Here is a 12447-nt window from a genome sequence, read left to right as displayed (position 1 = left end):
ATAAAATGCCGGGCTTCTAGATGCTTCGCACTCATTTCTTTTCCAGCTTCAAAATATTGATTTCCATTTTTTCACTTAAAGATTTCGTAGATATCCCTGTTTTAGTTCCTTTTAGAATTTATTTAGACAATTCTTTTTGGACCGGTCATTAAACGTCTCCTAAGGTCCTATGAGGTTCTATAATTTAGTTGTTATGGCGTTTATTGGGATACAAACCTTAAAAAGACAGGCCAAGTAATAATAATAAGATTTTAAATCTTAAGATTTCATAAAACACAACCCACCGCCACCTCTCTCTCTAAAGCAAAATACAATTTGATCCTTACCTGATGGATGAAGGTATATTGAAGGCTGGGAAAGCAAACCAGTAATAAAACTGGAACTTCTTTAGATCTCCGAACATTAGAACGGAGAAGGAGGAGAGCAGGGACGGATTAGTCCAGAACTCTCCAGTAACGATCTTATTCCAGATCTGTTCTCCCAACCTGATAGAAAATACAATAAAAAAATTCCTTAATTTAGCGAGAAAAAAACCTAAAAAATTATTTTCAAAGAGGGTGGGGTGATTTAAGAAAATTTACACCCCTAAATGATTCTACTCGAAAATATTTCTAATACAAAAAAAATAGTAAAACTATGCCTCAAGAGGTCTTAAAAATTATGACAAGTTTAATTACTTCATCAGTACATATCCGCCAACATAGAGAAATATTTAACTATCCAGGCCTGGATCAATTACTTCAAATCAATAGCATAAATTTTTAAATTCTATTTAATTCACATTTTCAATTAGGTTTATAACAAAATCCTGTGACCTCAGATCCTTATCAAGTAACATTAGTTCTTCTTCGAAATTATTAAAATTTAATTCGGATGTAAGAAAATTATCAACATTTAAATTGTTTTCCAAATTTTGCTAAGTAATTTTGAGTCGAAAGAAAACCCATTATAAATATTCATATTAAATTAAGATTATATATTATGGGTAGAGTTGTGCTTCGTTATCGATATTTGTTAAATCAAGGGTTGAATAATATTTATTATTCAACCCTTGATTTATTATACTTTATTTTACATCAAAGTTAATGTTTATCTATTTATGCAACTGTCTTGTGTATAATATTGGAAATTATATTGTAGCCGAGATTTTTATTGAATTTAGTTTATTTGAAAAAAAAACTGAATCGATTTAAATCCCGGCTAAAATATAATTTTCCAAATTATATACAAGGCAATTGCTTATATAATTTTCTTCGTTTTTTAACCGAAAAAAACGCGAAAAAAAACTTGAAATCCGCAAAATTTAGTAAAAAATCCAGAATTTAGTTAAGTCTCCATGTAATTTGAAAATCTTCTGGTTCATTATGTCCCAGGACAATTTATAAAAATAATATCCCACAAGATTTTCAAATTTCAGGAATATTTATTCTCTCAAAATGGAACAAACCTTCTCACCTTTGCATAAAGGCATTTTTATCAATTTTCTTGAAGGATTCGATTGTGTTGCATAATACAACCTCTCCTCTATATCAGTCACAAAACAGTTAAAATCTGGAAATCCACGAAAACTTTAATTTAAGAAAATAACCAAATAAACAGCTCCGCGTTATTTGGGGAAAATCCGAGAAAACTAAACATATTTATGAAAATTAATTATTGGATAAAAGGAAAAGTTTGTACTTTTTTGAAATAAAAATTTTAAAATCAAGGACTATAAATTGTTTCATTCAATTTTGAACGAAATTTAGGTTAAAACTGTTCGCTCCGTCCCTGACTCCAAACTGAGTCCAGGAGTTGGGGGCGTTCTCTTCCAATCCGTCCCACTCAAGGCACAACCGGGGACTAAACATTAAACAATCAGTAATAGGTTAGTTTAGGTCTTTTTCTAGTTGGTGGAAATTCGGTTGTAATAAATATTTCGAAAATCATTCTAATTTAGGAGAGACAAACTAACAAGTTTTTTCACCCTTTGATAATTGTTCCCTAATACCATTTATATATCATTTCCTTTTTTTTCCCTTTAGTTTCTATTTTAAAATTTTTTAGAATTGGGGGGAAATATTCCCACAACCTCTATTTTTGGAGGTTTTCAAATATTTTCTCTTTAAACACTGAATTTTGTATGTTTTTATTATTTTGCATAAATAATGATCATAGAATAAAGCTCTGCAAAGAATTTAAGCTCCANGAGGTTTTTAAATATTTTCTCCTTAAACACTGATCATAGAATAAAGCTCTGCAAAGAATTTAAGCTCCACGAAGACATACCTTATATCTGGGGGGAGGGAGTATGTTTTTTTCATGTGAAGATTGGAGATATCTATAAGGGGAAGAAAATGTACCTCAAGCCAGACTTAGGTGAGTCAGTGTTAGTAAACGAACCCCAGACCTTCAAGGGAGTTTCAGAAAGCTTCAGTTCCTACAAAATGTATCATTATCAGAGTTGCTAAAAGGGACTGGAGAATTTACTTGAAGTAATCTTTTATTTTAAAAAAAGAGGAGCATGTCAGATTCTTAGAGGTACCCATTAAACTTTTTGTACAAGGCTTCCAAGCTAACAATTGTAGATTTTCTTAATTAAATTATAACAACTTTCTGAATAGGCTTAACTGCATAACTCTTCACATAATTTTATAGGATGCTGATCTGAATTGGACTTAACACTCTATTAATGGAAGAAATATAAGGAATTGTTCAGGGTTTACTCCCATCAAACATACAAGAAGAGCGTGGATAATATAAACGAATATTTCTAATCTAAAAAATTAAGCAAAACATAATCAAATCTTAAAATTACGGAAATTTTTATGAAATCAATATTCTAAGTTTCTCATTTTATTATTCATACTACAAAATGCCATCTTTATCAATCTTACTCTCTTCTCTCGTGAATTTCATAATGAACGTGCTATAAAGTAATCATCGGATTTTCTCCAAAAATTTAAGATATTTCCATAGTAGTTTTTTCAATTGAAATAAAAATAAAACTGAAATAAACTTTATATTTTGAAATAAGAAAAGTACACAAACGACAAAATTTTAACCGTTAATAACTATTTGTACACAATTATTTTGGCACGACGTGCTATAAAGTTTTTGGACTTAAATTTTCTCTTTTCTCGAAAGGCTTAAACCTTCTCGATTCAGAGAAAATTTCTGTCCAAAAACTTAATACCGCGAACCAAAATAAGAGTGTACAATTAACGGTTAAAATTTTGTAATATTAAAAGCGATAAAATTACTGAAAATATGAATGTCTCAATAATTAAATACATTATCTTAATTCATTAATCTTAATCAAATATCATATAAAAATACTGATACTAAAAAATACTAAAAAAAATACTTACCTCTAACTTTTTGTGTGCAAGAGAGTTCCAAAAAACCGGCTGAATAGTGGAATGAAAAGGGTAAAACTTTAAAGTTCCCATTTCTGTCAAAAATTTGTTTTTTAATGATTTTATTTTGTTGACGTGCGTCTGCCGCGCACTGTTTTAATCCAAAAATTTTTAAAGGTCACTAAACACAAAAAAAAACTATTTTAAAGGAAAAACTTATTTTTGAGATACTTCTTAAAATACTTTAAAAACTAAAAGAATTCTTTGCTTGTCACAAAATAATAAAGGAATACGNTTTCAACAACTAATTTTTATTTTGTATTAATCCAGGGTAAGGTTAGATTAGGACAATTTCTGGGCCGAGCGCTGCGGCTCGGACAGGCTAGGGGGCTGAGGGCTACTGCCATGACAGACCTTTAATTTCAACAATTTTTATTATTATTCAAATCTATTTATTGATCAAAAAGTACAGGAACAAATAACAATAAACTTCATATATATATCAACGATATGTACATTTTGATTTTTTGATTTTAATAAATTTGTAGACGAAAACAACAAAAAACTATATCGGCAAAGATTAATAAAATAAAATACCGGTGCCAAAATAGCAGCAATTTAAGAAGCAGCAATTTAAGAACTGGCAAAATCTTAAAGGAAGCTTCAGGTAAGCATAATATCAAAAGGCAACATTCTCTGAGACGGATAGAGACAATTGCGGAGAGAGATGTTATTGAAGAACCAACAGCTTTGCACCATTGTTTCTTTTTAAGAGTTGAAAATATTTGAAAGACAAAATTATAGTTTTGCATCATCAACATAGAGTTATAGCTTTGCACCATAAAAATAAAACGACTGTGGAGAGAGCGGTTATTGTAGATCCAATAGCTTTGCACCATTGTTTCTTTTTAAGGATTAAAATTATTAGAACCTGATAAGTTCTGATAAACTCGAAATTCAATTTAAGAAATAGAATTGGAAGCTTAAAAGACTTACAACAATTTTTAACAAAATTAGTTTATACAGTTTAGTGAAGACACTGTCTGGGTTAAGCGCTGCGGCTAGGGCAGGCTAGGGGACAGAGCGCCGCGTCTAGAACGGGCGGGAGGGGGTCCATATAGTGTTCCATAGGAAATTATCAGTATTTCCCCTTGAAATCCCTTCCCCTTTCTATTTATTAAGATTTTAATTTCGAATTTCTCTCAATAAATTTTATTATATATTTTTGGTAAAATGGGAACTTTAACATTCCGACTATGAGGGGGGGGGAGCTGCAGAAGTCCTCAACTTGCCATCTCTTCCACCTCAAATTGTAATCACCGTAAATCTTTATTTCTAAGATTTTAATTAAATGCATTTTCAACACTCTTTTCGACACTTATTGGGGTTTCATAGGGTCTGTCCTATCAAATGATTTGTAAACCCCTCCTCCCTCCTGTCAATTTTGTACACATGACATTTTGTTTAACAATTTTTAAGGAAAGGCTAGGGGTCCGAGCGCTGCGGCCACATTGTCAATTATATCCATGTCTTATATATAAGTAAGTAAGTAAGATTTATTAGAGATAAATCAAGATCATAATACATATTATAATATGATTAACATTCTCATAAGAATATAATTGAATATAAACGTTCGTATTTTCGNATATCAATTTGTTCATTTAAACGGGGTCCAAAAATCGTATATTAGGAAATTACCGTTTCATGGCATGTGTATTGGCTTAAACTAAAGTTTAATTCGTTTGCAGATGGGCTTGGTTAACTAAAAGCTAAGAAACATGACATAGTTCATATAAGCCTAATCTTAGATCCATTTTGCTGATTTGCGTGGCAGTGATTACAAATTGAGGACTCATGCACTCCACCCCCCCCCCTCACAATACACGACAATATTTTGCATTATCTACGTAAATCACAGTTTATAAGTATATTGTAGGGTTGTATTATCTAGACAAATATTTCTTTTCTCTAAAAATGTTGATCTTTAATCTTATTTCATATCTGTATAATTTATTGTTCAAATCTGTCCTGATTTAATGTAGAAAAAAAAATCATTTTTTAACCACTTCAAATTTTTACAAAGGTAAATTTTTCAGATTTTGACAAATTTTTTACATTGATCTGTTCGCTAACTATAATGGCTTCACCTACGACCGATAAGTCGGAACTAGAAAGACCTCCTGATCCCGCTGAAGTCGGAAATATCCCTCAAAATTCGGAAAAAATTGGAGAAGACCTTAGAGAAAGTGAAGAAACTTCTGAAGCTGCCAAAGAATCTTCTAAAGTATTGAAAACTACTCCTGATAGTCCTGAAGCTGTTAAAGTTGTTCTTGAAGATGTTGAAGAAATGGCTGACGCTGTTATCAAAACTCCTAATGAAGTTATAAAATCTCCTGAACAACATGATGCAACTCATGAACTAATAAATGAAACACCTAAACCAAATGACGCAACTTCTGAACCAATTGACGCAACTCTTGACATAACTACAGAACAAGCTGACGCAATACCTGAACCTCTTGAAGACGTAGAGGAGACTAAAGAAACTATAGAAGTCGAAAAACCATTGGAAGATCCTCTTACAAGCAAAGAAACTTCTAAGAAGATGGATGTTATAGATCCTTCGAAAAAAGTTAGTACTGATCGCTCAAATATTAATGGAGCTTCTAAACTTGAAAGCATAGGAATAGAAGAGCCTAGAAATGGGGATGACAGAAAGAAAAAGGATAAAGAAGATGATAATATCAGAGAAGAAAGAATAATAACGGATAACCCGGATTTGATGTGCCTAGGTAAAACGTTTTTTAAGTATCTATAGCCTGCGATTTTTTCAACTGTTATTGTTTTACGGAGAATTTTAAGTTTTCAGTGTGAACGGTTTTCGTAAAGATAGCTTACTAGGGCCGGGAGGGGGTAGGGGAAGAGTTATTACTTTTTTTTCAATAAATACTATATGAAAGACGATTACGATTTGTAATTGAATCAATCCCAGCAAATATCTGTAGAGATCCTCTACTTACTTGTACATTATTTTGAAATAGACTAGGTTTAGGTTGTAGTTTTTACAAGGATATTCTTTTTAGTTTAACAAGACATTTATATATATTTTGCGTATAGCCGGCCAAATGGCTGGACCGATTGGGCTGAAATTTTTTGTGGACACTCATGGGTGGTCAGAGGGTGTCATATGTTAGTTATTATTGTTAGTCAAAATTTTCTAATTTTAGTGCGTTGTGAGATTTGTAACAAAGACAGGCGAGAGTTCAGGTAACTTTTGCAGGTTTTTTTTAGGGGGGGGGGATTAATCTTTGGACAAATTGTAATAATTCAGTTAAAAAATATTTTCCCTTGTCCCTGAAGTTTCATTTTAAACAAGACTGCCATATTTTACGAGAAATCTGAATAAATTTTGTGTCGACAGTTTATTTTTGACTTAACAACATTGTATTCTGAAATTTGTTCAGAGGGCATTTACGTACTGTTCATAAGATGAAGTATTTTGAGTACAAAGAAAAGTACGGAAAGATGGTGTACACAAGGCTTACTTACCACAGGTAAACACAGTTCATGGTCCACGGTCAAGGTCATGGTCAACAGTCATAGTCAACAGTCATGGTCAACGGTCATGGTCAACGGTCTTGGTCAACGGTTATGGTCTTAGTCAACTGTCATGGTCAAATGCACACTGCTGAAAATGAATCATCAGGATTCAAGTCAAAACACCTAATTTTTTTCCGGAATATATTAATATGCAGGCTTTTGAGTTATAATCTAAATTTTCAGAAAATGCCACCTAGGGAATTTTAATTAATTCCATTTTTAGGAAATTGTAGAAATCAAGTGCATTTTTAAGTCTAAACTCAATCGTAACTGCAGGTTCAAAAATTAGTCAAGATTATTCTGTGTTTTTTGCTATATTTTTAGAACCGTTGGTGGCAGGGTCCCCAATTTTTGTGAATTTTCCTTAACAGTCATAGGACATGTTTTAGCAAAAAAATCAAAGCCTTAAGTGAACTGTATAATTGCCCAATTACTGCTTAAAAAAGACTTTGAAGTAAAATCAGTAAAAATCACATCAAAAAAAACTTTTTCGGGTCGCATTTTGACAGTCAGGCAGTTGACTTAGGGCTTGATTTTTTGCTACAATAAGTTTCATGACTGTTAAAGAAAAATAATAAAATTTGGAGACCATGTAATATACCGTTTAAAAAATATTGTCAAAAAAAACCATAAGAAGCAGAATAAAGCCTTGAAATTTTTGTTTAATTTAAAACCTGTGAATGCACTTGATTTCTTCAATTTCTGAAAAATTTATTTGCTCAAAATTTAGAATATAACTCCGTAGCCTGCATATAAACATAATTTAAAGAAAAGGTTGAGGTGTTTTGAATTGAAACCTGAAGGTCCATTTCAGCAGTGTGAATGGTCACATAGTTATGTTCCACCAAACTTAAACCGTTGATAAGCTTTGACCACTTGTTAAGATGTAGGCTGTGCAATGAGATTATCGAGTACGAATTCTGGAATTTTAAAAATCATCTCAGGAAATGTCATGACATCGACACCGTCAGCTACTGCCTTCATCATTTAAAGGTAACTTTAGAATAATAAAAAAATGTTCATATTTTTTACTGTATTAAGCATTAAAAATAATCTGTAAAGGGCGTTAAACGTTGAACGTTTAATGTTGAACGTTTGGAGGGGTTATTCTAGTAAATATTTACCCTTGTATTATTTTTCTAGACAACCGTTGAAGTAACAGATCGTGTTGATGAGATGTGCCAGGTCCATTGCAGTGTTTGTAATATCAGTGTAACCTGCAGGTATTCATTCATTCATTCATTCATCCTTTCATCATTCATTTTTTCTTTCTTTCAAATATCCTTTCGTTCTTCCATTTTTTCATTATCTTATATATTATATTTTAAACTTTTTTTTCATATAAGAAAATTGACTTAGGCTGATCTAGAAATCAATATGTAAACTTAAACATTGAATTGAAGGATTTAAGTTTAATTTCGGTTGATATTTAAGAAATCTGTCTGGAAATGGTTCAAAGAAATGTATGGTTGTGATTAATATATTTTTAGTGCCCTAGATGGTCATGTCAGCAAGATCCACGGTTTATCGTCAGCAGAATACAAGAAACAGTACGGAGAGAATCCTTCCTTCACATTTTCCTTACATACCATATGTTAAGAAACCCCCTACCCCCTCCTTTTTTCAACGTACAAGTCTTCCACATAATCTAAGATACAATACATTATTAAATATATGAATATAAAGCATTTTTCTGTTAAAAAAAGAGTTTTTTTTTATTCCCCAGCAGACTGCAGTACACTTAATGTAAACAAAGATAACGTGTTTCTTCTATGCTCTATGTTGCTGCCTTTCATCATTTTGCGAAAATAAATAACAGAAAAAATGGAAGCCTCCTAATTATTTTCTAAAAGGACAAATAATGGAAGATTGATTATTTAGAATTCTTATTCGAATAATCTTGTTTAGATGCAAACTATGCAACGAGACGCTAAGGTTTGAACCGGTATCCTTAAAAGAACATCTCGAAACTAGGAATGTGGGAAAATTCTAAAATATAATCATCCCTCATAATTCTTAGTCAAAAAAAATCCTCTTTTTCCAAAAAAAAAATAATTTTTAATTTTCTCGTGATGCAGACATGACGCTAAGTATGATGTTTATGTGCAAGATTTTCTGATTGGCGGGCTTTCTGCCATTCTCAGCGCCGCCAAACAGAAAAAATCGGAACCTAGAGTTCCGCAAGCGGACATTACAGAAAACATAGCGGAGTCCGACGGGGAAGAGAATCTTGTGATTGACGAGGCGGAAGAACCGGAAATGATGGACGTTGAGCCGGATATAAACATAATCGAGGGCGGAGTTGGGGACTGGGAGTATGAGGGTAGCGAAGAAGGGATGTATGAAGGCGGAGAGGGGGAGTATGCTGGGGGGCAATATGGCGGAGTGTGGGCGGATGGGGCGGATGAAAGTATGTTTACTGATAATCCCATGCAAATGTGTCAAGTCCAGTGCCAGGTGAACAATATTTTTTTTTTTTTAATGTCATTCTTGTTGTTTATTCTTAAATTATTCCTATTCTTATTCTTAGTTTTATGCTTAACTCTCTATAAAGGCTGGGGGGTCTGAATCTATGCATAGACTATGTATAGAAAAAAGCCTTAGAGAATAGGTAAAAAGGGTTGAAATGCATGTTCATAGCCAAATTTTTCAAGGCCAGCTTAATAAAAAAAATAGATCGTGAACTATAGTTTGGGTGCTAGGGAGGTTTGAAAAAATGCCTTAAAAAGGTAAAAAAATGTAAAAATTTTATTTTTTCAACAAATTTCAAAGTGTGACACATTTTTTCTACATCCATGTTTTTTTGCTTTTCAAAATATCGTTTTTATACTTGTAGCTTTAGTCATAGAAAAGTTATGGGCTATTTTAGATTTTTTTAAACAGATCGGACTTTTTACCGCCCTGTACCCTATCCTATGCTTAAAAAAAATACACAAAAATCTTTTAAATTTCTATTTAAGTCAAAAAAAAATCACGGTGATAATGTCAAAAATGAGAGTGCTAGGGCTAATTTTTCAAGGCCAGCTTATAAAAAAAATCGTGAACTATAGTTTGGGTGCTAGGGAGGGTTGAAAAAATGCCTTAAAAAGGTAAAAAAATGTAAAAAAAAATTTTAACAAATTTCAAAGTGTGACACATGTTTTCTACATCCATGTTTTTTGGCTTTTCAAAATATCGTTGTTATACTTGTAGCTTTAGTCATAGAAAAGTTATGGGCTATTTTAGATTTTTTTTACACAGATCGGACTTTTTACCGCTAGGCCCTGTACCCTATCCTATGCTTTAAAAAAATACACAAAAATCCTTTAAATTTCTATTTAAGTCAAAAAAAAATTAAGGTGATAATGTCAAAAATGAGAGTGCTAAGGCAAAAACTAGAGGGGGGGCGCCAAACGCTTCCCCCCCAGCCTGTTTAGGGTTAAACCTATTCCCATTCCTATTCCTATTAATCCTATTAGTAATTCTAATCCTATTCCTATTCTTTAAATAACTTTCTGCTTCTTATTCTCATTCCCAATTTCAATCTCAATATCAATCTTATTTAAATCTTAATCTTAATATGAATCTCACTCTTAATCTCAAGCTTAATCTTAATCTCAAGCTTAATCTTAATCACAAGCTTAATCTTAATCTAAAGCTTAACCTTAATCTCAAGCTTAATCTTAATCTTAAGCTTAATCTTAATCTTTTAAGATCTGTGGAACGGAGTTGAAACCCAAGTCAATGTCCAACCATCTGATTCATCAGCACAAATCCAATCTCAGGGTTTATAAACAGCAGTTTGGCCGGGATCCATTTTATACCCACATCAAGTGGCATAGGTAGGTTAGGTATAGAAATTTACCAAGGACAATATTCCATTCCTAATTAGCCTAATATTTAACACAGTTCTCCATTTTTCATTCAGCCGTGCTATTAATCAGTTGTCTTCTTCAACAAAATATGTAAAGTTTCAGGACTTGTATGTTGTTAAAGAAAAGATTTAGCTTGTCCATTTTCCAGGGAAACAAAGTTACTCAAAAGACACATATCTTAATGATCCTCTTTAAATTAGCCACTCATTAGGAGATGGTATTATTTTTCTGAAATATTAGGTTCTTCAGATGGATTAAATGATTGATTTGCGAAATGAAGGTTTTATGTATTTGCTTTGTAGTTCAATCACATTAGATTTTGTTTGATTTTAATGTTTCGTGGGGGGGGGGGGGAGCATGGGGGATTTTGTAAAAATTTATAAATCAGTTAATTATCAAATGGTTTAATGTTAATCTTAGTTCTGCTGGTTTTAATTTTGATATAAGTTATTGATTTTTAAAATATTTTATGTCCATTTGATTGAATTGTTTTTAAAATACTTTATTTACATTTAAAATGTATTAATAGGTGTAAACTGTGTGGCAAGGCGATGTTGTTTGAGAGTAAAGTTGTGTGTTACCATCTCTCATCAGCTCACAGCTATTCATTTACTCAATACAGAGATCAGTTTCTTTCAAACACATTCAGGTAAATATAAAGAGTTACCCACAAAGATGAAACTGTAAAGAAAATACGACCTGAAAATCTGAATATGACAATTCCAAGGTTAATTTTTGTCCTCTGCCTTAAATATCTCTTTTTAATGAAATAAACAAGTTTACAGTACAATCATCTCCGGAGTCTCATCCTTATGTGTGTAAACAGTAAACACCCTGTACCTTACAAGGGATATATATTTTGTTGTAAAAGTATCCCTACCCCCTCTCTCTTCACAAATTGTTTGTCCCTGAATGTTTGTTTGTTTGAAAAAAAAAATTCAATGAATTTTGAAAAATAGATGACTTCAAGGGGAAAACAAATAAAACTTTGAAAGTGTTCCCAACGTAATAGTGTTTCTAATTTAAGAAATATTTTCTGTAACAAAACTTTTTTTTTTAAACTTATCTTTTCCGGCAATAGGTTTGAAAATGTATTTAAAAAAACTATCCTTTTTGTTCAAAGTTTGTATTTTATTTTTGTAAATTACTTAAATAATTAAAGTATTGATATTTTTCTCCAGTCTTTAATCTTTTTTCTGAGTTATAACATAAATTCAGTCCAGGGAAAATGTCTCTTTTGGAAAAATTAATTTTGAATAAATATTTGGTAAATTTTGATTTATTTCAGTTCAAACAATGGCCCCTCTCCAGTCTCTCAAAACATCTTGCTTCCGCCCCCGCCTCCGCTCCGCCTGAGTGCTCCTCGCCCTCATACCATCCCCCGGCCCCCCGTTATCCGTCACCCTAAGCTACGGCGGAGTCCACAAGGTCCATATCCGCCGATTCAAACCCCCTGTATCACCCTGGACAACCAGGACGGCGGCGGGGAGGCGGGTAGACTTGTAATCGCCGAAGAACCATCTGAATTTGAAGATGATGGAAATGGAGAACGACGAATAACAACAAACTTCAACGAAGGGGTGACAGCTCGCTGCAACGAATGCGGAAGAACATTTCCTATGGATTTATCATGTTCTAAATTGCAAAATTAA

At 32.4% G+C, this 12447-nt stretch overlaps 2 protein-coding genes across 2 annotated transcripts in view; one reads left to right on the top strand and one right to left on the bottom strand.

Annotated features, from left to right (window-relative positions):
• The window catches only part of LOC111709827 (ubiquitin-like modifier-activating enzyme atg7), an 18893-nt gene extending 15267 nt beyond the window's left edge, over positions 1-3626 (bottom strand). The window contains exons 1-5 of the mRNA XM_023483743.1: positions 3351-3626; positions 2343-2419; positions 1771-1842; positions 1456-1524; positions 327-485 (exon numbers count right to left, since the gene is read on the bottom strand). Coding sequence (XP_023339511.1) covers positions 327-485; positions 1456-1524; positions 1771-1842; positions 2343-2419; positions 3351-3431 — 458 coding nt within the window. The 5' untranslated portion in view covers positions 3432-3626. The remainder of the gene's footprint in view (positions 1-326; positions 486-1455; positions 1525-1770; positions 1843-2342; positions 2420-3350) is intronic.
• Positions 3627-5409: 1783 nt separating this feature from the next.
• LOC111709826 (uncharacterized) lies at positions 5410-12447 on the top strand. Its single transcript, XM_023483741.1, has 8 exons — positions 5410-6133; positions 6569-6608; positions 6806-6895; positions 8850-8915; positions 9020-9398; positions 10635-10762; positions 11325-11444; positions 12084-12447. Exons 1-8 carry the CDS (start codon positions 5479-5481, stop codon positions 12445-12447), a joined length of 1842 nt encoding a protein of 613 aa, XP_023339509.1. The 5' UTR covers positions 5410-5478.

This window comes from Eurytemora carolleeae, unplaced genomic scaffold, assembly GCF_000591075.1.
Source record: "Eurytemora carolleeae unplaced genomic scaffold, Eaff_2.0 scaffold695, whole genome shotgun sequence".
NCBI classification, from domain to species: Eukaryota; Metazoa; Arthropoda; class Copepoda; order Calanoida; family Temoridae; genus Eurytemora; species Eurytemora carolleeae.
This window is presented reverse-complemented; position numbering and strand designations above follow the sequence as displayed.